Genomic DNA, 22900 nt, shown 5'->3' with positions numbered 1-22900 from the left:
GTGAGTGTCCAAGTGAGTGTGAGTATGAGCGTGAGTGTGAGTGTCCGCGTGCGTGTGAGCGTGAGTGTGAGTGTCCGCGTGCGTCTGAGTGTCCGCGTGAGTGTGAGTGTGAGTGTCCAAGTGCGTGTCTGCATGAGTATGAGCGTGAGTGTGAGTGTCCAAGTGAGTGTGAGTATGAGCGTGAGTGTGAGTGTCCAAGTGAGTGTGAGTATGAGCGTGAGTGTGAGTGTCCAAGTGAGTGTGAGTATGAGCCTGAGTGTGAGTGTCCGTGTGAGTGTCCAAGTGAGTCTGAGTATGAGCCTGAGTGTGAGTGTCCGTGTGAGTGTGAGTGTCCGTGTGAGTATGAGCGTGAGTGTGAGTGTCCAAGTGAGTGTATGAGCCTGAGTGTGAGGGTCAGTGTGAGTATGAGCGTGAGTGTCCAAGTGAGTGTGAGTATGAGCGTGAGTGTGAGTGTCCAAGTGAGTGTGAGTATGAGCCTGAGTGTGAGTGTCCGTGTGAGTGAGTGTCCGTGTGAGTATGAGCGTGAGTGTCTAAGTGAATGTGAGCGTGAGCGTGAGTGTCCGCGTGAGTGTGAGTGTGAGTGTCCAAGTGAGTGTGAGTATGAGCGTGAGCGTGAGTGTCCGCGTGAGTGTGAGTGTGAGTGTCCAAGTGAGTGTGAGTATGAGCATGAGTGTGAGTGTCCAAATGAGTGTGTGTGTCCGTGTGAGTGTGAGTATGAGTGTGAGTGTCCAAGTGAGTGTGAGTATGAGTGTGAGTGTCCAAGTGAGTGTGAGTGTCCAAGTGAGTGTGAGTGTCCAAGTGAGTGTTAGCATGAGTGTGAGTGTCCAAGTGAGTGTGAGTATGAGCGTGAGTGTGAGTGTCCAAGTGAGTGTGAGTGTGTATGAGTGTGAGTGTCCAAGTGAGTGTGAGTATGAGTGAGAGTGCCCAAGTGAGTGTGAGTATGAGTGAGAGTATCCAAGTGAGTGTGAGTATGAGTGAGAGTGTCCAAGTGAGTGTATGAGTGTCCAAGTGAGTGTGAGTGTCCAAGTGAGTGTGAGTATGAGTGTGAGTGTCCAAGTGAGTATGAGTGTGAGTGTCCGTGTGAGTGTGAGTGTCCGTGTGAGTATGAGCGTGAGTGTGAGTGTCCAAGTGAGTGTGAGTATGAGCCTGAGTGTGAGTGTCCGTGTGAGTGTCCAAGTGAGTCTGAGTATGAACCTGAGTGTGAGTGTCCGTGTGAATGTGAGTGTGAGTGTGAGTGTCCAAGTGAGTGTGAGTATGAACCTGAGTGTGAGTGTCCGTGTGAGTGTGAGTGTCCGTGTGAGTATGAGCGTGAGTGTGAGTGTCCAAGTGAGTGTATGAGCCTGAGTGTGAGTGTCCGTGTGAGTGTGAGTGTGAGTGTCCGTGTGAGTGAGTGTCCGTGTGAGTATGAGCGTGAGTGTCCAAGTGAGTGTGAGTATGAACCTGAGTGTGAGTGTCCGTGTGAGTGTGAGTGTCCGTGTGAGTATGAGCGTGAGTGTGAGTGTCCAAGTGAGTGTATGAGCCTGAGTGTGAGTGTCCGTGTGAGTGTGAGTGTGAGTGTCCGTGTGAGTGAGTGTCCGTGTGAGTATGAGCGTGAGTGTCCAAGTGAGTGTGAGTATGAGCGTGAGCGTGAGTGTCCGCGTGAGTGTGAGTGTCCAAGTGAGTGTGAGTATGAGCATGAGTGTGAGTGTCCAAATGAGTGTGTGTGTCCGTGTGAGTGTGAGTATGAGTGTGAGTGTCCTAGTGAGTGTGAGTATGAGTGTGAGTGTCCAAGTGAGTGTGAGTGTCCAAGTGAGTGTGTGCATGAGTGTGAGTGTCCAAGTGAGTGTGAGTATGAGCGTGAGTGTGAGTGTCCAAGTGAGTGTGAGTGTGTATGAATGTGAGTGTCCAAGTGAGTGTGAGTATGAGCGTGAGTGTGAGTGTCCAAGTGAGTGTGAGTGTGTATGAGTGTGAGTGTCCAAGTGAGTGTGAGTATGAGCGTGAGTGTGAGTGTCCGCGTGCGTGTGAGCGTGAGTGTGAGTGTCCGCGTGCGTCTGAGTGTCCGCGTGAGTGTGAGTGTGAGTGTCCAAGTGCGTGTCTGCATGAGTATGAGCGTGAGTGTGAGTGTCCAAGTGAGTGTGAGTGTGAGTTAGTATGAGTGTGAGTGTCCAAGTGAGTGTGAGTATGAGCGTGAGTGTGAGTGTCCGTGCGAGTGTGAGTATGGGTGTGAGTGTCCGCCTGAGTATGAGCATGAGTGTCCACCTGAGTGTGAGTGTTAGTGTCCGTGTGAGTGTGAGTATGCGTGTGAGTGTCCGCCTGAATATGAGCGTGTGAGTGTCCGCGTGAGTGTGAGTGTGAGTATGGGTGTGAGTGTCCGCCTGAGTATGAGCGTGAGTGTGAGTGTCCGCGTGAGTGTGAGTGTCCGCGTGAGTGTGAGTATGGGTGTGAGTGTCCGTGTGAGTATGAGCGTGAGTGAGTGTCCAAGTGAGTGTGAGTATGAGCATGAGTGTGAGTGTCCGTGTGAGTGTCCGTGTGAGTATGAGCGTGAGTGTGAGTGTCCGTGTGAGTATGAGCGTGAGTGTGAGTGTCCAAGTGAGTGTGAGTATGAGCGTGAGTGTCCGTGTGAGTGTGAGTGTGAGTGTCCGTGTCCGCGTGAGTGTGAGCGTGAGTGTCCGCGTGAGTGTCCGTGTGAGTGTGACCATGTGTGTGAGTGTCCAAGTGAGTATGAGCGTAAGTGTGAGTGTCCGCGTGAGTGCGAGCGTGAGTGTCCGCGTGAGTGTGAGCGTGAGTGTCCGTGTGAGTGTGAGCATGAGTGTGAGTGTCCAAGTGAGTGAGTATGAGCGTGAGTGTGAGTGTCTGCGTGAGTGTGAGCGTGAGTGAGTGTCCGTGTGAGTGTCCGCGTGAGTGAGTATGAGCGTGAGTGTGAGTGTCCAAGTGAGTGTGAGCATGAGTGTGAGTGTCCAAGTGAGTGTGAGTATGAGTGTGAGTGTCCACGTGAGTGTGAGTGTGAGTGTCCAAGTGAGTGTGAGTATGAGTGTGAGTGTCCACGTGAGTGTGAGTGTGAGTGTCCAAGTGAGTGTGAGTATGAGTGTGAGTGTCCACGTGAGTGTGAGTGTGAGTGTCCAAGTGAGTGTGAGTATGAGTGTGAGTGTCCAAGTGAGTATAAGTGTGAGTGTCCAAGTGAGTGTCTGCGTGAGTATGAGCGTGAGTGTGAGTGTCCACGTGAGTGTCTGCGTGAGAATGAGCGTGAGTGTCCAAGTGAGTAGGAGCGTGAGTGTGAGTGTGAGTCTGAGTGTGAGTATGAGTATGAGCGTGAGTGTGAGTATGAGCGTGAGCGTGAGTGTCCAAGTGAGTGTGAGTATGAGTGTGAGTAGGAGCGTGAGTGTGAGTTTGAGTATGAGCGTGAGTGTGAGTATGAGCGTGAGTGTGAGTGTCCAAGTGAGTGTGAGTATGAGCATGAGTGTGATTGTCCGTGTGAGTGTGAGTATGGGTGTGAGTGTGAGTGTGAGTATGAGCGTGAGTGTGAGTGTCCAAGTGAGTGTGAGTATGAGTCTGAGTGTGAGTGTGAGTATGAGTGTGAGTGTCCAAGTGAGTGTGAGTATGAGCGTGAGTGTGAGTGTCCAAGTGAGTGTGAGTATGAGCATGAGTTTGAGTGTCCGTGTGAGTGTGAGTATGAGTGTGAGTGTCCAAGTGAGTGTGAGTATGAGCATGAGTGTGAGTGTCCGTGTGAGTGTGAGTATGAGTGTGAGTGTCCAAGTGAGTGTGAGTATGAGTGTGAGTGTCCAAGTGAGTGTGAGTATGAGCATGAGTGTGAGTGTCCAAGTGAGTGTGAGCATGAGTGTGTGTGTCCGTGTGAGTGTGAGTATGAGTGTGAGTGTCCAACTGAGTGTGAGTATGAGTGTGAGTGTCCAAGTGAGTGTGAGTATGAGTGAGAGTGTCCAAGTGAGTGTGAGTGTCCAAGTGAGTGTGAGTATGAGTGTGAGTGTCCAAGTGAGTATGAGTGTGAGTGTCCGTGTGAGTGTGAGTGTCCGTGTGAGTATGAGCGTGAGTGTGAGTGTCCAAGTGAGTGTGAGTATGAGCCTGAGTGTGAGTGTCCGTGTGAGTGTCCAAGTGAGTCTGAGTATGAGCCTGAGTGTGAGTGTCCGTGTGAGTGTGAGTGTCCGTGTGAGTATGAGCGTGAGTGTGAGTGTCCAAGTGAGTGTATGAGCCTGAGTGTGAGGGTCAGTGTGAGTATGAGCGTGAGTGTCCAAGTGAGTGTGAGTATGAGCGTGAGTGTGAGTGTCCAAGTGAGTGTGAGTATGAGCCTGAGTGTGAGTGTCCGTGTGAGTGAGTGTCCGTGTGAGTATGAGCGTGAGTGTGAGTGTCTAAGTGAGTGTGAGTATGAGCGTGAGCGTGAGTGTCCGCGTGAGTGTGTGTGAGTGTCCAAGTGAGTGTGAGTATGAGCGTGAGCGTGAGTGTCCGCGTGAGTGTGAGTGTGAGTGTCCAAGTGAGTGTGAGTATGAGCATGAGTGTGAGTGTCCAAATGAGTGTGTGTGTCCGTGTGAGTGTGAGTATGAGTGTGAGTGTCCAAGTGAGTGTGAGTGTCCAAGTGAGTGTGAGTGTCCAAGTGAGTGTTAGCATGAGTGTGAGTGTCCAAGTGAGTGTGAGTATGAGCGTGAGTGTGAGTGTCCAAGTGAGTGTGAGTGTGTATGAGTGTGAGTGTCCAAGTGAGTGTGAGTATGAGCGTGAGTGTGAGTGTCCGCGTGCGTGTGCGCGTGAGTGTGAGTGTGAGTGTCCAAGTGAGTGTGAGTGTGAGTTAGTATGAGTGTGAGTGTCCAAGTGAGTGTGAGTATGAGCGTGAGTGTGAGTGTCCGTGTGAGTGTGAGTATGGGTGTGAGTGTCCGCCTGAGTATGAGCATGAGTGTCCGCCTGAGTGTGAGTGTGAGTGCCCGTGTGAGTGTGAGTATGCATGTGAGTGTCCGCCTGAGTATGAGCGTGTGAGTGTCCGCGTGAGTGTGAGTGTGAGTATGGGTGTGAGTGTCCGCCTGAGTATGAGCGTGAGTGTGAGTGTCCGCGTGAGTGTGAGTGTCCGCGTGAGTGAGTATGAGCGTGAGTGTGAGTGTCCAAGTGAGTGTGAGTATGAGCATGAGCGTGAGTGTCCGTGTGAGTGTGAGTATGAGTGTGAGTGTCCAAGTGAGTGTGAGTATGAGCATGAGTGTGAGTGTCCAAGTGAGTGTGAGTATGAGCATGAGTGTGAGTGTCCAAGTGAGTGTATGAGTGTGAGTATGAGTGTGAGTGTCCAAGTGAGTGTATGAGTGTGAGTATGAGTGTGAGTGTCCAATTGAGTGTGAGTGTGAGTGTCCGTGTGAGTGTGAGTGTCCGTGTGAGTATGAGCGTGAGTGTGAGTGTCCAAGTGAGTGTGAGTATGAGCCTGAGTGTGAGTGTCCGTGTGAGTGTCCAAGTGAGTCTGAGTATGAGCCTGAGTGTGAGTGTCCGTGTGAGTGTGAGTGTCCGTGTGAGTGTCCAAGTGAGTGTGAGTATGAACCTGAGTGTGAGTGACCGTGTGAGTGTGAGTGTCTGCATGAGTATGAGCGTGAGTGTGAGTGTCCAAGTGAGTGTATGAGCCTGAGTGTGAGTGTCCGTGTGAGTATGAGTGTGAGTGTGAGTGTCCAAGTGAGTGTGAGTGTCCGTGTGAGTGAGTGTCCGTGTGAGTATGAGCGTGAGTGTCCAAGTGAGTGTGAGTATGAGCGTGAGCGTGAGTGTCCGCGTGAGTGTGAGTGTCCAAGTGAGTGTGAGTATGAGCATGAGTGTGAGTGTCCAAATGAGTGTGTGTGTCCGTGTGAGTGTGAGTATGAGTGTGAGTGTCCAAGTGAGTGTGAGTATGAGTGTGAGTGTCCAAGTGAGTGTGAGTGTGTATGAGTGTGAGTGTCCAAGTGAGTGTGAGTATGAGCGTGAGTGTGAGTGTCCAAGTGAGTGTGAGTGTGTATGAGTGTGAGTGTCCAAGTGAGTGTGAGTATGAGCCTGAGTGTGAGTGTCCGCGTGCGTGTGAGTGTGAGTGTCCGCGTGCGTGTGAGTGTGAGTGTCCGCGTGAGTGTGAGTGTGAGTGTCCAAGTGCGTGTCTGCATGAGTATGAGCGTGAGTGTGAGTGTCCAAGTGAGTGTGAGTGTGAGTTAGTATGAGTGTGAGTGTCCAAGTGAGTGTGAGTAGGAGCGTGAGTGTGAGTGTGAGTCTGAGTGTGAGTATGAGTATGAGCGTGAGTGTGAGTGTCCAAGTGAGTGTGAGTGTGTATGAGTGTGAGTGTCCAAGTGAGTGTGAGTGTCCGCGTGCGTGTGAGCGTGAGTGTGAGTGTCCGCGTGCGTGTGAGTGTGAGTGTCCGCGTGAGTGTGAGTGTCCAAGTGCGTGTCTGCATGAGTATGAGCGTGAGTGTGAGTGTCCAAGTGAGTGTGAGTGTGAGTTAGTATGAGTGTGAGTGTCCAAGTGAGTGTGAGTAGGAGCGTGAGTGTGAGTGTGAGTCTGAGTGTGAGTATGAGTATGAGCGTGAGTGTGAGTGTCCAAGTGAGTGTGAGTATGAGCATGAGTGTGAGTATGAGTGAGTGTGAGTATGAGCGTGAGTGTGAGTGTCCAAGTGAGTGTGAGTATGAGCATGAGTGTGATTGTCCGTGTGAGTGTGAGTATGGGTGTGAGTGTGAGTGTGAGTATGAGCATGAATGTGAGTGTCCGTGTGAGTATGAGTGTGAGTGTCCAAGTGAGTGTGAGTATGAGCGTGACTGTCAGTGTCCAAGTGAGTGTGAGTGTCCAAGTGAGTGAGTGTGAGTGTCCAAGTGAGTGTGAGTATGAGCGTGAGTGTCAGTGTCCAAGTGAGTGTGAGTGTTCAAGTGAGTGTGAGTGTGAGTGTCCAAGTGAGTGTGAGTATGAGCGTGAGTGTGCGTGTCCGCGTGAGTGTGAATGTGAGTGTCCAAGTGAGTGTGAGTATGAGCGTGAGTGTGAGTGTCCAAGTGAGTGTGAGTGTCCAAGTGAGTCTACATATGAGCATGACTGTGTGTCCATGTGAGTGTGAGTATGAGTGTGAGTGTCCAAGTGAGTGTGAGTATGAGCGTGAGTGTGAGTATGAGCGTGAGTGTGAGTGTCCAAGTGAGTGTGAGTATGAGTGTGAGTGTGAGTATGAGCGTGAGTGTGAGTGTCCAAGTGAGTGTGAGTATGAGTCTGAGTGTGAGTGTGAGCGTGAGTGTGAGTATGAGTGAGAGTGTTCAAGTGAGTGTATGAGTGTGAGTGTCCAAGTGAGTGTATGAGTGTCCAAGTGAGTGTTAGTATGAGCGTGAGTGTGAGTGTCCATGTGAGTGTGAGTGTCCGTGTGAGTATGAGCGTGAGTGTCAGTGTCCGTGTGAGTGTGAGTGTCCGTGTGAGTATGAGCGTGAGTGTGAGTGTCCGTGTGAGTGTCCGTGTGAGTATGAGCGTGAGTGTGAGTGTCCGTGTGAGTGTGAGTGTCCGTGTGTGAGTGTCCGTGTGAGTATGAGCGTGAGTGTGAGTGTCCGTGTGAGTATGAGCGTGAGTGTGAGTGTCCGTGTGAGTCTGAGTGAGTGTGAGTGTCTGTGAGGGTCTGTTTGAGTGTCCGTGTATGAGTCAGTGTGACCATGTGAGTATGAGTGAGAGAGTGTGAATGAGCCAGTGAGAATGTGTGTCAGTGTGAGTGTCTGCGAGAGTGTGCGAGTGAGTATCCGAGGGAGCATGAATGTGAGTGTCTGAGCGTGAGTGACTCTGAGTACGAGTGTGAGTGTCCAAGTGAGTGTGAGTATGAGCATGAGTGTGAGTGTCCGTGTGAGTGTGAGTATGAGTGTGTGTCCAAATGAGTGTGAGTATGAGTGTGAGTGTCCAAGTGAGTCTACATATGAGCATGACTGTGTGTCCATGTGAGTGTGAGTGTCCAAGTGAGTGTGAGTATGAGTGTGAGCGTGAGTGTGAGTGTCCAAGTGAGTGTGAGTACGAGCGTGATTGTGACTGTCCAAGTGAGTGTGAGTGTCCAAGTGAGTGTGAGTATGAGCGTGATTGTGACTGTCCAAGTGAGTGTGAGTGTCCAAGTGAGTGTGAGTATGAGCGTGAGTGTGAGTATGAGCGTGATTGTGACTGTCCAAGTAAGTGTGAATGTCCAAGTGAGTGTGAGTGTGAGTGTCCAAGTGAGTGTGAATATGAGCGTGAGTGTGAGTGTCCAAGTGAGTGTGAGTATGAGCATGTGTGTGAGTATGAGCATGAGTGTGAGTGTCTAAGTGAGTGTGAGTGTCCAAGTGAGTGTGAGTATGAGCTTGAGTGTCCAAGTGAGTGTGAGTGTCCAAATGAGTGTGAGTGTATGAGTGTGAGTTTGAGTGTCGAAGTGAGCGTGAGTGTGAGTGTCCAAGTGAGTGTGAGTGTCCAAGTGAGTGTGAGTGTGAGTGTCCAAGTGAGTGTGAGTATGAGCGTGATTGTGAGTATGAGCGTGAGTGTCCAAGTGAGTGTGAGTGTGAGTATGAGTGTGAGTGTCCTTGTGAGTGTGAGTATGAGTATGAGTGTGAGTGTCCATGTGAGTGTGAGTATGAGCGTGAGTGTGAGTATGAGCATGAATGTGAGTGTCCGTGTGAGTATGAGCGTGAGTGTGAGTATGAGCGTGAGTGTGAGTATGAGTATGAGTGTGAGTGTGAGTATGAGCGAGAGTGTGAGTATGAGCATGAATGTGAGTGTCCGTGTGAGTATGAGCGTGAGTGTGAGTATGAGCGTGAGTGTGAGTATGAGTATGAGTGTGAGTGTGAGTATGAGCGTGAGTCTGAGTATGAGCGTGAGTGTGAGTGTCCAAGTGAGTGTGAGTGTGAGTATGAGCATGAATGTGAGTGTCCATGTGAGTATGAGCGTGAGTGTGAGTATGAGCGTGAGTGTGAGTATGAGCGTGAGCGTGAGTATGAGTATGAGCGTGAGTGTGAGTATGAGCGTGAGTGTGAGTGTCCAAGTGAGTGTGAGTGTGAGTATGAGTGTGAGTGTGAGTATGAGCGTGAGTGTGAGTGTCCAAGTGAGTGTGAGTTTGAGTGTTCAAGTGAGTGTGAGTATGAGCATGAGTGTGAGTGTCCGTGTGAGTGTGAGTATGAGTGTGAGTGTCCAAGTGAGTGTGAGTATGAGCGTGAGTGTGAGTGTCCAAGTGAGTGTGAGTTTGAGTGTCCAAGTGAGTGTGAGTATGAGCATGAGTGTGAGTGTGAGTGTGAGTTTGAGTGTCCAAGTGAGTGTGAGTATGAGCATGAGTGTGAGTGTGAGTATGAGTGTGAGTGTCCAAGTGAGTGTGAGTATGAGCATGAGTGTGAGTGTCCGTGTGAGTGTGAGTATGAGTGTGAGTGTCCAAGTGGGTGTTAGTATGAGCATGAGTATGAGCATGAGCATGAGTATGAGTGTGATTGTCCAAGTGAGTGTGAGTATGAGCGTGAGTGTCCAAGTGAGTATGAGTATGAGCGTGAGTGTCCAAGTGAGTATGAGTATGAGCGTGAGTGTGAGTATCCGTGTGAGTCTGAGTGAGTCTGAGTGTCTGTGAGGGTCTGTTTGAGTGTCCGTGTATGAGTCAGTGTGACCATGTGAGTATGCATGAGAGAGTGTGAATGAGCCAGTGAGAATGTGTGTCAGTGTGAGTGTCTGCGAGAGTGTGCGAGTGAGTATCCGAGGGAGCATGAATGTGAGTGTCTGAGCGTGAGTGACTCTAAGTATGAGTGTGAGTGTCCAAGTGAGTGTGAGTATGAGCATGAGTGTGAGTGTCCAAGTAAGTGTGAGTATGAGTGTGAGTATCCAAGTGAGTGTGAGTATGAGTGTGAGTGTCAATGTCCGAGTGTGAGTACGAGTGTGAGTGTCCAAGTGAGTATGAGTGAGTGTCCAAGTTAGTGTGAGTATGAGCGTGAGTGTCCAAGTGAGTGTGAGTATGAGTGTGAGTGTCCAAGTGAGTGTGAGTGTCCGAGAGTGAGTTTGAGTGTGAGTGTCCAAGTTAGTGTGAGTATTAGCGTGAGTGTCCAAGTGAGTTTGAGTGTCCAAGTGAGTGTGAGTGTGAGTGTCCAAGTGAGTGTGAGTATGAGCGTGAGTGTGAGTGTCCGCGTGAGTGTGAGCGTGAGTGTGAGTGTCCAAGTGAGTGTGAGTGTCCAAATGCGTGTCTGCGTGAGTATGAGCGTGAGTGTGAGTGTCCAAGTGAGTGTGAGTGTGAGTGAGTATGAGTGTGAGTGTCCAAGTTAGTGTGAGTATGAGCGTGAGTGTGAGTGTCCGTGTGAGTGTCCGTGTGAGTATGAGCATGAGTGTGAGTGTCCGTGTGAGTGTCCGTGTGAGTATGAGCGTGAGTGTGAGTGTCCGTGTGAGTCTGAGTGAGTGTGAGTGTCTGTGAGGGTCTGTTTGAGTGTCCGTGTATGAGTCAGTGTGACCATGTGAGTATGCATGAGAGAGTGTGAATGAGCCAGTGAGAATGTGTGTCAGTGTGAGTGTCTGCGAGAGTGTGCGAGTGAGTATCCGAGGGAGCATGAATGTGAGTGTCTGAGCGTGAGTGACTCTGAGTACGAGTGTGAGTGTCCAAGTGAGTGTGAGTATGAGCATGAGTGTGAGTGTCCGTGTGAGTGTGAGTATGAGTGTGTGTCCAAATGAGTGTGAGTATGAGTGTGAGTGTCCAAGTGAGTCTGCATATGAGCATGACTGTGTGTCCATGTGAATGTGAGTATGAGTGTGAGTGTCCAAGTGAGTGTGAGTATGAGCGTGAGTGTGAGTGTCCAAGTGAGTGTGAGTATGAGTCTGAGTGTGAGTGTGAGTATTAGTGTGAGCGTGAGTGTGAGTGTCCAAGTGAGTGTGAGTATGAGCGTGATTGTGACTGTCCAAGTGAGTGTGAGTGTCCAAGTGAGTGTGAGTATGAGCGTGAGTGTGAGTATGAGCGTGATTGTGACTGTCCAAGTGAGTGTGAATGTCCAAGTGAGTGTGAGTGTGAGTGTCCAATTGAGTGTGAATATGAGCGTGAGTGTGAGTGTCCAAGTGAGTGTGAGTATGAGCATGTGTGTGAGTATGAGCATGAGTATGAGTGTGAGTGTCTAAGTGAGTGTGAGTGTCCAAGTGAGTGTGAGTATGAGCTTGAGTGTCCAAGTGAGTGTGAGTGTCCAAATGCGTGTGAGTGTATGAGTGTGAGTTTGAGTGTCCAAGTGAGTGTGAGTATGAGTGTCCAAGTGAGTGTGAGTGTCCAAGTGAGCGTGAGTGAGTGTCCAAGTGAATGTGAGGATGAGCGTGAGTGTGAGTGTCCTTGTGAGTCTGAGTGTCTGTGAGGGTCTGTTTGAGTGTCCGTGTATGAGTCAGTGTGACCATGTGAGTATGAGTGAGAGAGTGTGAATGAGCCAGTGAGAATGTGTGTCAGTATGAGTGTCTGCGAGAGTGTGCGAGTGAGTATCCGAGGGAGCATGAATGTGAGTGTCTGAGCGTGAGTGACTCTGAGTATGAGTGTGAGTGTCCAAGTGAGTGTGAGTATGAGTGTGATTCTCCAAGTGAGTGTGAGTGTGAGTATGAGCATGAGTGTGAGTATGAGCGTGAGTATGAGCATGAGTGTGAGTGTCCATGTGAGTGTGAGTATGAGCATGAGTGTGAGTATGAGTGTGAGTGTCCAAGTGAGTGTGAGTATGAGTGTGAGTGTCCAAGTGTGAGTATGAGCGTAAGCGTGAGTTTCCAACTGAGTGTGAGTTTCCAACTGAGTGTGAGTGTCCAAGTGAGTGTGAGTCTGAGTGTGAGTGTCCAAGTGAGTGTGAGTGTTCAAGTGAGTGTGAGTACGAGCGTGAGTGTGAGTGTCCAAGTGAGTGTGAGTATGAGTGTGAATGTCCAAGTGAGTGTGAGTACGAGCGTGAGTGTGAGTGTCCAAGTGAGTGTGAGTACGAGCGTGAGTGTGAGTGTCCAAGTGAGTGTGAGTATGAGCGTGAGTGTGAGTGTCCAAGTGAGTGTATGAGCGTGAGTGTGAGTGTCCAAGTGAGTGTGAGTATGAGTGTGAGTGTCCAAGTGAGTCTGAGTTTGAGTGTCCAAGTGAGTGTGAGCTTGAGCGTGAGTGTGAGTATGAGCGTTAGTGTCCAAGTAAGTGTGAGTTTGAGTGTCCAAGTGAGTGTGAGTGTGAGTGTCCGAGTGTGAGTATGAGCGTGAGTGTCCAAGTGAGTATGAGTGTGAGTGTCCAAGTGAGTGTGAGTATGAGCGTGAGTGTGAGTGTCCAAGTGAGTGTGAGTATGAGCGTGAGTGTGAGTGTCCAAGTGAGTGTGAGCGTGAGTGTGAGTGTCCAAGTGAGTGTGAGTATGAGCATGAGCGTGAGTATGAGTATGAGTGTGGGAGTGAGTGTGAGCGTGAGTGTGAGTGTCCTAGTGGGTGTGAGTGTCCAAGTGAGTGTGAGTATGAGCATGAGTGTGAGTATGAGCATGAGTATGAGTATAAGTGTGAGTGTCCAAGTGAGCGTGAGTATGAGCGTGAGTGTCCAAGTGAGTGTGAGTATGAGTGTGATTCTCCAAGTGAGTGTTAGTGTGAGTATGAGCGTGAGTGTGAGTGTCTGAGTGTGAGCTTGAGTGTCCAAGTGAGTGTGAGTATGAGCATGAGTGTGAGTATGAGTGTGAGTGTCCAAGTGAGTGTGAGTGTGAGTGTCCGAGTGTGAGTATGAGCGTGAGTGTCCAAGTGAGTATGAGTGTGAGTGTCCAAGTGAGTGTGATTATGAGCGTGAGTGTGAGTGTCCAAGTGAGTGTGAGTGTGAGTGTGAGTGTCCAAGTGAGTGTGAGCGTGAGTGTGAGTGTCCAAGTGAGTGTGAGTATGAGCATGAGCGTGAGTATGAGTATGAGTGTGGGAGTGAGTGTGAGCGTGAGTGTGAGTGTCCTAGTGGGTGTGAGTGTCCAAGTGAGTGTGAGTATGAGCATGAGTGTGAGTATGAGTGTGAGTGTCCAAGTGAGTGTGAGTGTGAGTGTCCGAGTGTGAGTATGAGCGTGAGTGTCCAAGTGAGTATGAGTGTGAGTGTCCAAGTGAGTGTGATTATGAGCGTGAGTGTGAGTGTCCAAGTGAGTGTGAGTATGAGCGTGAGTGTGAGTGTCCAAGTGAGTGTGAGCGTGAGTGTGAGTGTCCAAGTGAGTGTGAGTATGAGCATGAGCGTGAGTATGAGTATGAGTGTGGGAGTGAGTGTGAGCGTGAGTGTGAGTGTCCTAGTGGGTGTGAGTGTCCAAGTGAGTGTGAGTATGAGCATGAGTGTGAGTATGAGCATGAGTATGAGTATAAGTGTGAGTGTCCAAGTGAGCGTGAGTATGAGCGTGAGTGTCCAAGTGAGTGTGAGTATGAGTGTGATTCTCCAAGTGAGTGTTAGTGTGAGTATGAGCGTGAGTGTGAGTGTCTGAGTGTGAGCTTGAGTGTCCAAGTGAGTGTGAGTATGAGCATGAGTGTGAGTATGAGTGTGAGTGTCCAAGTGAGTGTGAGTATGAGTGTGAGCGTCCAAGTGTGAGTATCAGCGTAAGCGTGAGTTTCGAAATTAGTGTGAGTGTCCAAGTGAGTGTGAGTCTGAGTGTGAGTGTCCAAGTGAGTGTGAGTGTATGAGTGTGAGTGTCCAAGTGAGTGTGAGTGTCCAAGTGAGTGTGAGTACGAGCGTGAGTGTGAGTGTCCAAGTGAGTGTGAGTATTAGTGTGAATGGCCAAGTGAATGTGAGTACGAGTGTGAGTGTGAGTGTCCAAGTGAGTGTGAGTCTGAGTGTGACTGTAGGAGTATGAGTGTCCAAGTGAGTGTGAGTGTCCAAGTGAGTGTGAGTATGAGTATGAGTGTCCAAGTGAGTGTGAGTGTCCAAGTTAGTGTGAGTGTGAGTGTCCAAGTGAGTGTGAGTATGAGTGTGAGTGTCCAAGTGAGTGTGAGTATGAGCGTGAGTGTCCAAGTGAGTGTGAGTATGAGCGTGAGTGTCCAAGTGAGTGTGAGTATGAGCGTGAGTGTGAGTGTCCAAGTGAGTATGAGTGTGAGTGTGAGTGTCCAAGTGAGTATGAGTGTGAGTGTCCAAGTGAGTGTGAGTATGAGCGTGAGTGTCCAAGTGAGTGTGAGTGTCCAAGTGAGTGTGAGTATGAGTGTGAGTGTGAGTGTCCAAGTGAGTGTGAGTGTCCAAGTGAGTGTGAATATGAGCGTGAGCGTGAGTATGAGTATGAGTGTGGGTGTGAGAGTGAGTGTGAGCGTGAGTGTGAGTGTCCGTGTGAGTGTGAGTACGAGTGTGAGTGTCCAAGTGAGCGTGAGTGTGTGAGTGTCCAAGTGAGTGTCAGTGTGAGTATGAGTGTGAGCGTGAGTGTCCAAGTGAGTGTGAGTATGAGCATGAGTGTGAGTATGAGCATGAGTGTGAGTGTCCAAGTGAGCGTGAGTATGAGCGTGAGTGTCCAAGTGAGCGTTAGTATGAGCATGAGTGTGAGTGTCCAAGTGAGTGTGTGTATGAGTGTGAGTGTGACTGTCCAAGTGAGTGTGAGTGTGAGTGTCCAAGTGAGTGTGAGTGTGAGTGTCCAAGTGAGTGTGAGTATGAGCATGAGTGTGAGTGTCCAAGTGAGCATGAGTGTGAGCGTGAGTGTGAGTGTGAGTATGAGCGTCAGTGTCCAAGTTAGCATGAGTGAGTGTCCAAGTGAATGTGAGGATGAGCGTGAGTGTGAGTGTCCGTGTGAGTCTGAGTGTCTGTGAGGGTCTGTTTGAGTGTCCGTGTATGAGTCAGTGTGACCATGTGAGTATGAGTGAGAGAGTGTGAATGAGCCAGTGAGAATGTGTGTCAGTGTGAGTGTCTGCGAGAGTGTGCGAGTGAGTATCCGAGGGAGCATGAATGTGAGTGTCTGAGCGTGAGTGACTCTGAGTATGAGTGTGAGTGTCCAAGTGAGTGTGAGTATGAGTGTGTTAGTGTCCAAGTGAGTGTGAGTGTGAGTGTCCGAGTGTGAGTGTGAGCGTGAGTGTCCAAGTGAGTGTGAGTGTGAGTGTGAGCGTCCAAGTGTGAGTATGAGCGTAAGCGTGAGTTTCCAACTGAGTGTGAGTGTCCAAGTGAGTGTGAGGCTGAGTGTGAGTGTCCAAGTGAGTGTGCGTGTATGAGTGTGAGTGTCCAAGTGAGTGTGAGTACGAGTGTGAATGTCCAAGTGAATGTGAGTACGAGTGTGAGTGTGAGTGTCCAAGTGAGTGTGAGTATGAGTGTGAATGTCCAAGTGAGTGTGAGTATGAGCGTGAGTGTGAGTGTCCAAGTGAGTGTGAGTATGAGTGTGAGTGTCCAAGTGAGTGTGAGTATGAGCGTGAGTGTGAGTATGAGCGTGAGTGTCCAAGTGAGTGTGAGTGTGAGTGTCCAAGTGAGTGTGAGTATGAGTGTGACTGTCCAAGTGAGTGTGAGTATGAGCGTGAGTGTCCAAGTGAGCGTGAGTGAGTGTCCAAGTGAATGTGAGGATGAGCGTGAGTGTGAGTGTCCTTGTGAGTCTGAGTGTCTGTGAGGGTCTGTTTGAGTGTCCGTGTATGAGTCAGTGTGACCATGTGAGTATAAGTGAGAGAGTGTGAATGAGCCAGTGAGAATGTGTGTCAGTGTGAGTGTCTGCGAGAGTGTGCGAGTGAGTATCCGAGGGAGCATGAATGTGAGTGTCTGAGCGTGAGTGACTCTGAGTATGAGTGTGAGTGTCCAAGTGAGTGTGAGTATGAGCGTGAGTGACCAGTGAGTATGAGTGTGACTGTCCAAGCATGTGTGATTATGAGAGTAAGAGTCTGAGTATAACTGTGAGTTTCCATGTAAGTGAGTGCTCATGAGACTGTATGAGTGTCCATGTGAATGTCAGTGACCAAGTGATTATTAGTATGAGCATATGACTGTCTGAGTGTGAGTGTCCATGTGAGTGAGTGTCTGAGTGTGAGTGAGAGTGACCCAGTGAGTATGAGAGTGTGAGTGTCCATGTGTAAGTGTTCGAGTGAATGTGAGTACGTGCATGTCCGTGAGAGTGTACAAGTGAGTGTCTGAGTGAGTCTGAGTGTCTGTGAGGGTCTGTTTGAGTGTCCGTGTATGAATCAGTGTGACCATGTGAGTTTGAGTGAGAGAGTGTGAATGACCAAGTGAGAATGAGTGTCAAAGTATGTGTGTGAGTGTCCGTGAGAGTGTGCGAGTGAGTGTCCGAGGGAGCATGAATGTGAGTGTCTGGGTGTGTGTGTGAGTATGAGCCTGAGTAGCCAAGTGAGTGTTGGCATGTGAGTGTCTTAGCGTGATGGGCTGCGTGAGTGTGAGCATTCAAGGGTGAGTGAGTGTCTGAGTGTGAGTATGACTGTGAGTGACTGCAGGAGTGTGAGGGTCCATGTGGGTGCCTGTGTGCGCGTCTGGGTGAGCCTGAGTGCCAGTGAGACTGTGAGTATGAGTGTCCATGTGAGTATGAGTCTGAGCAGGAGTGTGAGAGTCCTTGTGAGTGTGAGTGTGTCTGAGTGTGAGTATGAGTGTCAGTGACCCTGCAAGTATGAGTGAGAGTGAGACTGTGACTGACCAAATGCAAGTGTCTGAGTGACTGTGTGAGTGTGACTGTGAGTGTCCAAGTGAGTGTATGAGTGTGAGTGTCTATTTGACTGTGTGAGTGTCCCAGTGTGAGTGACCCAGTGAGCGTGACTGTCCAAATGTGAGTGCTTGAGTGAGTACGTGCCTCTATGTGAGTGAGTTTGAGTGTCTGGGTGTGTCTGAGAGCCCATGAGATTGTTTGAGTGTTCATGTGAGTGTCTGTTTGAGTCTCTGTGTGTGTATGAGTCAGTGTGACCGTGTGAGTGACCCAGTGAGTATGAGTGTGAGTGTCCAAGTGCGAGTGTTTGAGTGAATGTGAGTGTACAAGTGACTGTGAGTGGGTATTCGAGTGTCCATATATGAGTCAGTGTGATTCTGTGAGTATGAGTGTGAGAGTGTGTCAGTCCAAGTGTGAGTTTCTGGGTATCTCTGAGTGAGTGTGAGTGCCCATGAGACTGTGAGTGGCTGTGTGAGTGTCAGTGTGTGTATGAGTGAGAATGTGAGAGTATTAGAGTGAGTGTCCATGTGAGTATGAGTGTCAGTGTGTGTGTGAGTATGAGAGTTTGTGTGTCTGAGTGTCAGAATTAGTGTCTGAGTGTGTCTTTGTGAGTGCTGAGTGTGAGTAGTAGTGTTAGTATGAGTGTCCATGAGAGTATGAGTGTGTGACAGTGTCTGAGTGTCTGTGAGACTGTGTCTTAGTGTGGGTGACGCTGTGAGTGGGAGTATGAGTGTTAGTGTCCATTTGAGTGTGAGAGTCCATGCAAGTATGAGTGTTTCTGTCTCTGTGATGCTTAGTGTTAGTGTGAATGTCTGCAAGTGAGAGTGTGATAGCGTCAGTGAGTGTGGTAGACTATGAGAGTGTGAGTTTGAGTGTCCATGTGAATGCACGAGTGGCGGTGTAAGAGTAGGAGTGTCCGTGTGAGTGTATCTGTTTGAGTGAGAATGTCCATATGAGTATGAGTACGAGTGGGAATGTACATGTGTCTGAATGAGTGTGTCTGTTTGTTAGTGAGAGTGTGAATGAGAGTGTGAAAGTCTGTGAAATGTGTGGGTGAGTGTGAGTGTCCATATGAGTGTGAGTTTCCGTGAGTGTGTCTGTGTGGCAGTGTGTATGACTGTCAGTGTCCTTGTGAGTGTGTTTATGTGTGAGTAAAGTGTATTTTTGTGTGTGTGACTGTGTGTTTTCTGCATGTCTGCTGTGAGTGCATGTCAGTGTGTGTGTCTGCGAATCCTTGTCTATGCGTCTGTCTATCTGTGCATCTGTCTCTCCGTGTGTATGTGTGTCTGTTTGTGTCTGCTGTGAGTGTGTCTGTCTGTGTGTGCATACAGAAAACTCCTGTACTCACCGACGGTGACGTGGTGCGGTGTGACGAGATCCAGGCAGTGCGCAGCGGTGACCACCCAGCGGCTGCTGATCAGGCTCCCCCCACAGAAACCCACGTCTCTACTGTTCCGGATCAGCACCTGTGAGAAGGGGTGAGATCTCTATGCACACACTGTCCTGTTCTCCCCCATTGGCTGCTGACTCTGCATCCTGAAAACGACACTTCTGGCAATAGTCACCACAGCACACCAGGCAAAGACGAAGTTAAAACAGTATGAGTTTTGCACCATCTGTGCCAATGAAGCACAATAGTGAGGTCTATGTGAACAAGGGAGAGAAAAGAGTTCGTCATGGTAATAAAATTTGGAATGATCTACAATGTAGAAAATGGAAAGGTGAAAAGATGCTGCTCTGTGTTATATATTCAGAATTATAAGCTGCATTAAAGCTTCAGCATATCTTCAATTATACCCCTCCATGAACCTTTATTTCATGTGTTAAACTCAAGAAAAAGCTCTGCAGTTCCAGTGAAGTTAATAATAAAATTGTGGAAAAAGGTGCAACCGAGTCTGGCCTCCTACCCTGCTCTGGTTCCTGGATTAATGCCACGTTTTACATAAGCCTTTTTGACTTAATTCTATGTGCTATTGATGCTTTTAATTCTGTTCAGTAGCTCTAGAATAAAACATTGAATAGCACCACAGAAAAATTACTTGAAAGCTCTATCTTAGATTATGAAGACCTAGACTAGGGAAAAAAAAAAAAACAAACCAACCACCACACACAAACACAAGATTCAATTACAAATTGCTCAAGGTAATGAAAATTTGAAACTCTCTTGCTGGTATCACTTTATCTCAAGAATAAAGTGTCTGGGTGAGGGAGAATTCACACCACATTCCCTTCTCACGACCTAAAGGCAGGTCTCAATAAAAACAAAGCAGCTGGTGTTCCTCCTTGAAGCAGGTACAATGGCTTAAAAAAACCCAGACAATGTACTAGTGACACGTCAGTGCCCAAAAGTGCAGGCAGGTTCAGCCCACTGTTGTTCCGTCTGTAAAAGACCTGCTGATGTGTGGAAAGGGAAAAAAAATCTTGTGTGACAGCAATAAAACAGACTGACAGAAACCTCAAGTTTTTTAGATCAGTCAATTAACTTATTAGGTACAAGCCCATAAATAATACTAGTACACCAATAAAACAGAGACAAGTAAAAATATCAACTACAGTCACACAGAGAGGGATACAGAGACACAGATGCATGCTGACACACACACAGCCAGCCACATACACACACACACACTCTCACAGATACACACACAGTGACACACAAACATGAACACAGACACACACACAGAGACACATGCAGGCGCATATCACACACAAACAGACACAAACTCAGACGCACAAAGAGACACAGCCACATGCACCCACACAGACACACTGAGACACAGGGACAGACACAAAACCAGAGAGACATGCACACACAGAGATGGACACAGAGGCACAAACAGGTGTGCACACACGTACACAGATGGACACAGAGGCACCCACAGACACAGAAACACAAAGTGCCCACAACCAAGATTAACAACCCAAACAAGACAGTGGGAATAAAACACTACAGGGATACTTCCCTTCTGGCCACACGCCGTTCACCTTCACATCTGAGCCCTCTCAATAGTCTTCCTTACCCTGACAAACATTAAAAGCTTCACCTTCTAATGAAAAATATCACCTGGTCATAGAAAAATTTCTATGAAAAACAGCACCAGCCGTTCCAGAAGGGGTGAGAAGCCCAGTTTTCACCAGGAACATCTAGAAACAAAGACCGTGAATAACAGAGCAGGAGAAGGTGGGATTGATGAAGTAAAAAGAGAAAGTATGCAGCTTAGATCACAAAAGTACATATATTTAGGATGAATATTTAGGATGAATTTAGGATGAATAGAAAATGATAAGTAAGAGAAGTGATACACAGAATCAAAAAGACCTGCAAAATTTTGGGAAATACATGTGGCTAGATTGCCCACAATCTGAAAAAAAAACTTGGTGAACGCTGCTCCAGCTGAAACCTGTGACAACAAAGTCAGACACAGCATTCAGGTGTGGTACCTGTGGCTGGGCTAGGAGAAAAGCGTTACCTGCCATGGGCAATGGCCGCGATGACACAAAGTTCCTCCTGTTATCCTGGAGTTGTGCTCTGATGTGGAGCTCACATAGCTCTGAGGCGTGTCCGAAACATTTCCCTGGTCACTGCGGTGATTCAGCGCCCCGTGCGTGGTTCGCATGGCCCCTGTTTTGTTCTGGCCGTCGTTCTCCCCTGTCTGGTTTTGCCCAGCAGCATTTTCCACCATTTCCTCCTGCCTGGCTGCAGGTGCTGTGGTCTGGTTCTGCCCTGCGGGGCCCTGGCTCAGCTCACCCCACGGAGCTGAGCCTCTCTGGGGTTTGCGAGGCCCAGCGGCCCCCTCCTGTCTGGGGACACCCCTCTCCTGTGCAGCAGCACCAGCGCTCTGCGGCTTCAGTGTCACAGAGGCCACCAGTGTCTTGTTCCAGCTGGAGGCATCTTCTGACACTTCAGTTTGTCCAGCGTCACCCTCCATGAGCGTGCTTTGCACAAAGGCACCCTCCAAGGTCTCATTTTCCCCAGCAGCAGCTTGTTCCAGCTGGGTCTGTCTAACTGTGCCCTCCCTGCTCTCCTTCCACTTGGCCACATCACCCCCACGCTCGCTCGCTCCCCTCGGCAGCCTGGCTTTGATCAGGCCACATGGAAACGATGCTGGAGGGAGAAAAGACATAAATAAAGCTTTGAGTTTAGGCTGTGTGGTGTCAAGGGTCAGGACAGAATCCAACCCTATCACTTGCCTTGTGACAAGATGACTTAACACCAAGTTTTAAAGACCCCTGTCATGTCCCTTTGCTCCTGACACTGCAGTTTAGTTTCATCACCCAGTTACGTTGATCTAAGTGCTGCTGTTGGGAGGGACAGGCCCACCCCAGACTGTGCTGCTGCCCCTTTGCCCAGAGCTCACTGGATTAGAGAGACACCTCGCTCAGAGACACCTTAACATTTAAAATAAATAGACAATAAATAAGACAGATCTTTTCTATAGAATCACAGACTGGTTGGGGTTGGAAGGGACCTCTGGAGACCATCTAGTCCAACCCACCTGCTAAAGCAGGTTCACCAGAGCAGATCACACAGGAATTTGTCCAGGCAGGTTTGAATGTCTCCAGAAAAGGAGACTCCACAATCTCCCTGGGCAGCCTGGGCTGGGCTCTGGCACCTCAAAGTAAAGAAGTTTCTCCTCATGTTTAGATGGAACCTCCTGTGCTTCAATCTGTACCCGTTAATTTAAAAAAAAAAAATTCCTAAAACATATGAATAGACAAAATAATGTCACCCACTGGGTCAGTGGCCCGACTACGAGGATCAAGGGTGTATAAAACACAGAGCAAACCTAAATATATCAAGTAAGGTGTAACAGGTAAAGCAGAATGGAAGCATTATGAAGTAGGAACCCCATCCTAACAGTCCTGCGGCCTTGAGACAACGCAGCTGTAGCAACACACTAAGTGCAAGCTACAGTAGGTACAGTGTGCAGCTCCTCTGCAACCAGGGAAGAGGAAAAGATGGAGCCTGTGAGCCTGTAACTGGGACCGAGCTGGCGTTACCTGTTTGCAGGCAGCTCCTCCCGTCCCCGTGCAGGGTGTAGCCCTCGGCACAGGAACACGTCACGTGGAAGGCGCTGCTGCTGTCCCGGCAGTACTGCCAGCACCCGCCGTTCTTGTACCAGCACTCAAACCTTTCTGCGATGGAAACACATAGGTGTTCACTTGGTTATTGCTACTCAGCTGAAGTAAAGTTGGAATGTATGAGAAACACCCGCTGAAATGTGGCAGGGAAACGGAAGGAACTACCTCTCACAGTTCCAGAAAACCATGCTGATTTGCAGCAAACCAGATATAATTGCTTTATGGCTATTGCAGTTCGCCTGTTGCTCCCGTTTTCTTATTTGTCAGCTTGTTTTGAGGCCACAGCCAGGCTCTGGCCCTTCTGCCTGTAGAGCAGGAGCACAGAAACGCCTGGAAGAGCACGCACTGCTTCAGCACCCATTTGTGAACTGTCTGCAGCACTTATCTTTTGTAGCATGACAGACTTAAAGTACTAGACATTTTGGTGCATGCCAAGTCTGCGAGAAACTGAATAAGTTTTTGTAGACATTGTTACATTGAAAAAATGTTTAATTGCTTGACTGTAAAAATAAAAGGTCGACAAAAGCAGTTGGGGGAAAAAATTACCTATGATTAATAGTTTCCACCTCAGTTTGGCTTTTGCTGTAAAGTCATGCCCCTGTCATTTGCAAACCGGAAACAGTAGTTCAGAGGACCAAAAGTCCTCTGACCAAAGGCAGCTTTTCTACTTCATTCTTCATCATTTGTATATTACAAAATAAATACATATTGGTTGTGTTTACACTAAGCTTTGCCTGATTAAAGAGAAAACAGGGCCTCACCATGACAGATCTCCAGTGGAGGTGTCTGTGCCAGGAGCTCCTACATTTGTGATCACTCTGAAGGCATAAAGAGAGGTAATTCCCTGCCCTTGGGGGAGGATGGGAGATGGCCAAGGCCATTCATGACAGGAGGTTGTGCCACCACTTCCTCCACACACCAGAGCCAGAATTAGCTACAGCTGCGGTCACAATGCAACTCCCTTCCTGCCCCAACATGTCACATACAAAAACACTGTTCTGTATGAATCTAAACAACCGAGCAGTTCTGTATCAAATACAGTCACCACTGATAAGCTCTATGAAAAGCCTCTGCAAAGGTTCAGCTCAAGTGTCCCAAGAGCAAATTCCAGCTCCAACCCTACCTTCACAGTGAATGTCAGCATCTCAGCTCCTGTACTCACCTTTTTCACAGTTGTCTCCTCCAAATTTTGGGGGGCAGATGCAAAAGTAACTGTAGTGTCTTATTTTGCAGACTCCACCATTGCGACAGGGATTTGTACTACATGGATTTGAACCTAAGAAGAAGACACAAGGCATAGTGTAATTCCAGGAATTAAGAAAAATCTGGCTTTAAACTGCCACATAATTCTTTGTACCCAGAAGGGACACAAGAAGTAGATATTTTTA

The 22900-nt window shown here is 48.7% G+C and overlaps 1 protein-coding gene across 1 annotated transcript in view; it reads right to left on the bottom strand.

Annotated features, from left to right (window-relative positions):
• LOC308043823 (coagulation factor IX-like) overlaps window positions 1–22900 on the bottom strand; it is a gene marked incomplete at its 5' end in the record, with an annotated part of 28218 nt that overhangs the window by 3387 nt on the left and 1931 nt on the right. Inside the window, 4 exons of the mRNA XM_080350134.1 lie at window positions 17779–17896; window positions 19901–20535; window positions 21432–21566; window positions 22675–22788. Coding sequence (XP_080206260.1) covers window positions 17779–17896; window positions 19901–20535; window positions 21432–21566; window positions 22675–22788 — 1002 coding nt within the window. The remainder of the gene's footprint in view (window positions 1–17778; window positions 17897–19900; window positions 20536–21431; window positions 21567–22674; window positions 22789–22900) is intronic.

The sequence above is a fragment of the Nesoenas mayeri genome (genome assembly GCF_963082525.1).
Source record: "Nesoenas mayeri genome assembly, chromosome: 9".
NCBI classification, from domain to species: Eukaryota; Metazoa; Chordata; class Aves; order Columbiformes; family Columbidae; genus Nesoenas; species Nesoenas mayeri.
Note: the sequence above shows the minus strand (reverse complement) of the source record. Positions and strands in the feature narration are given on the sequence as shown.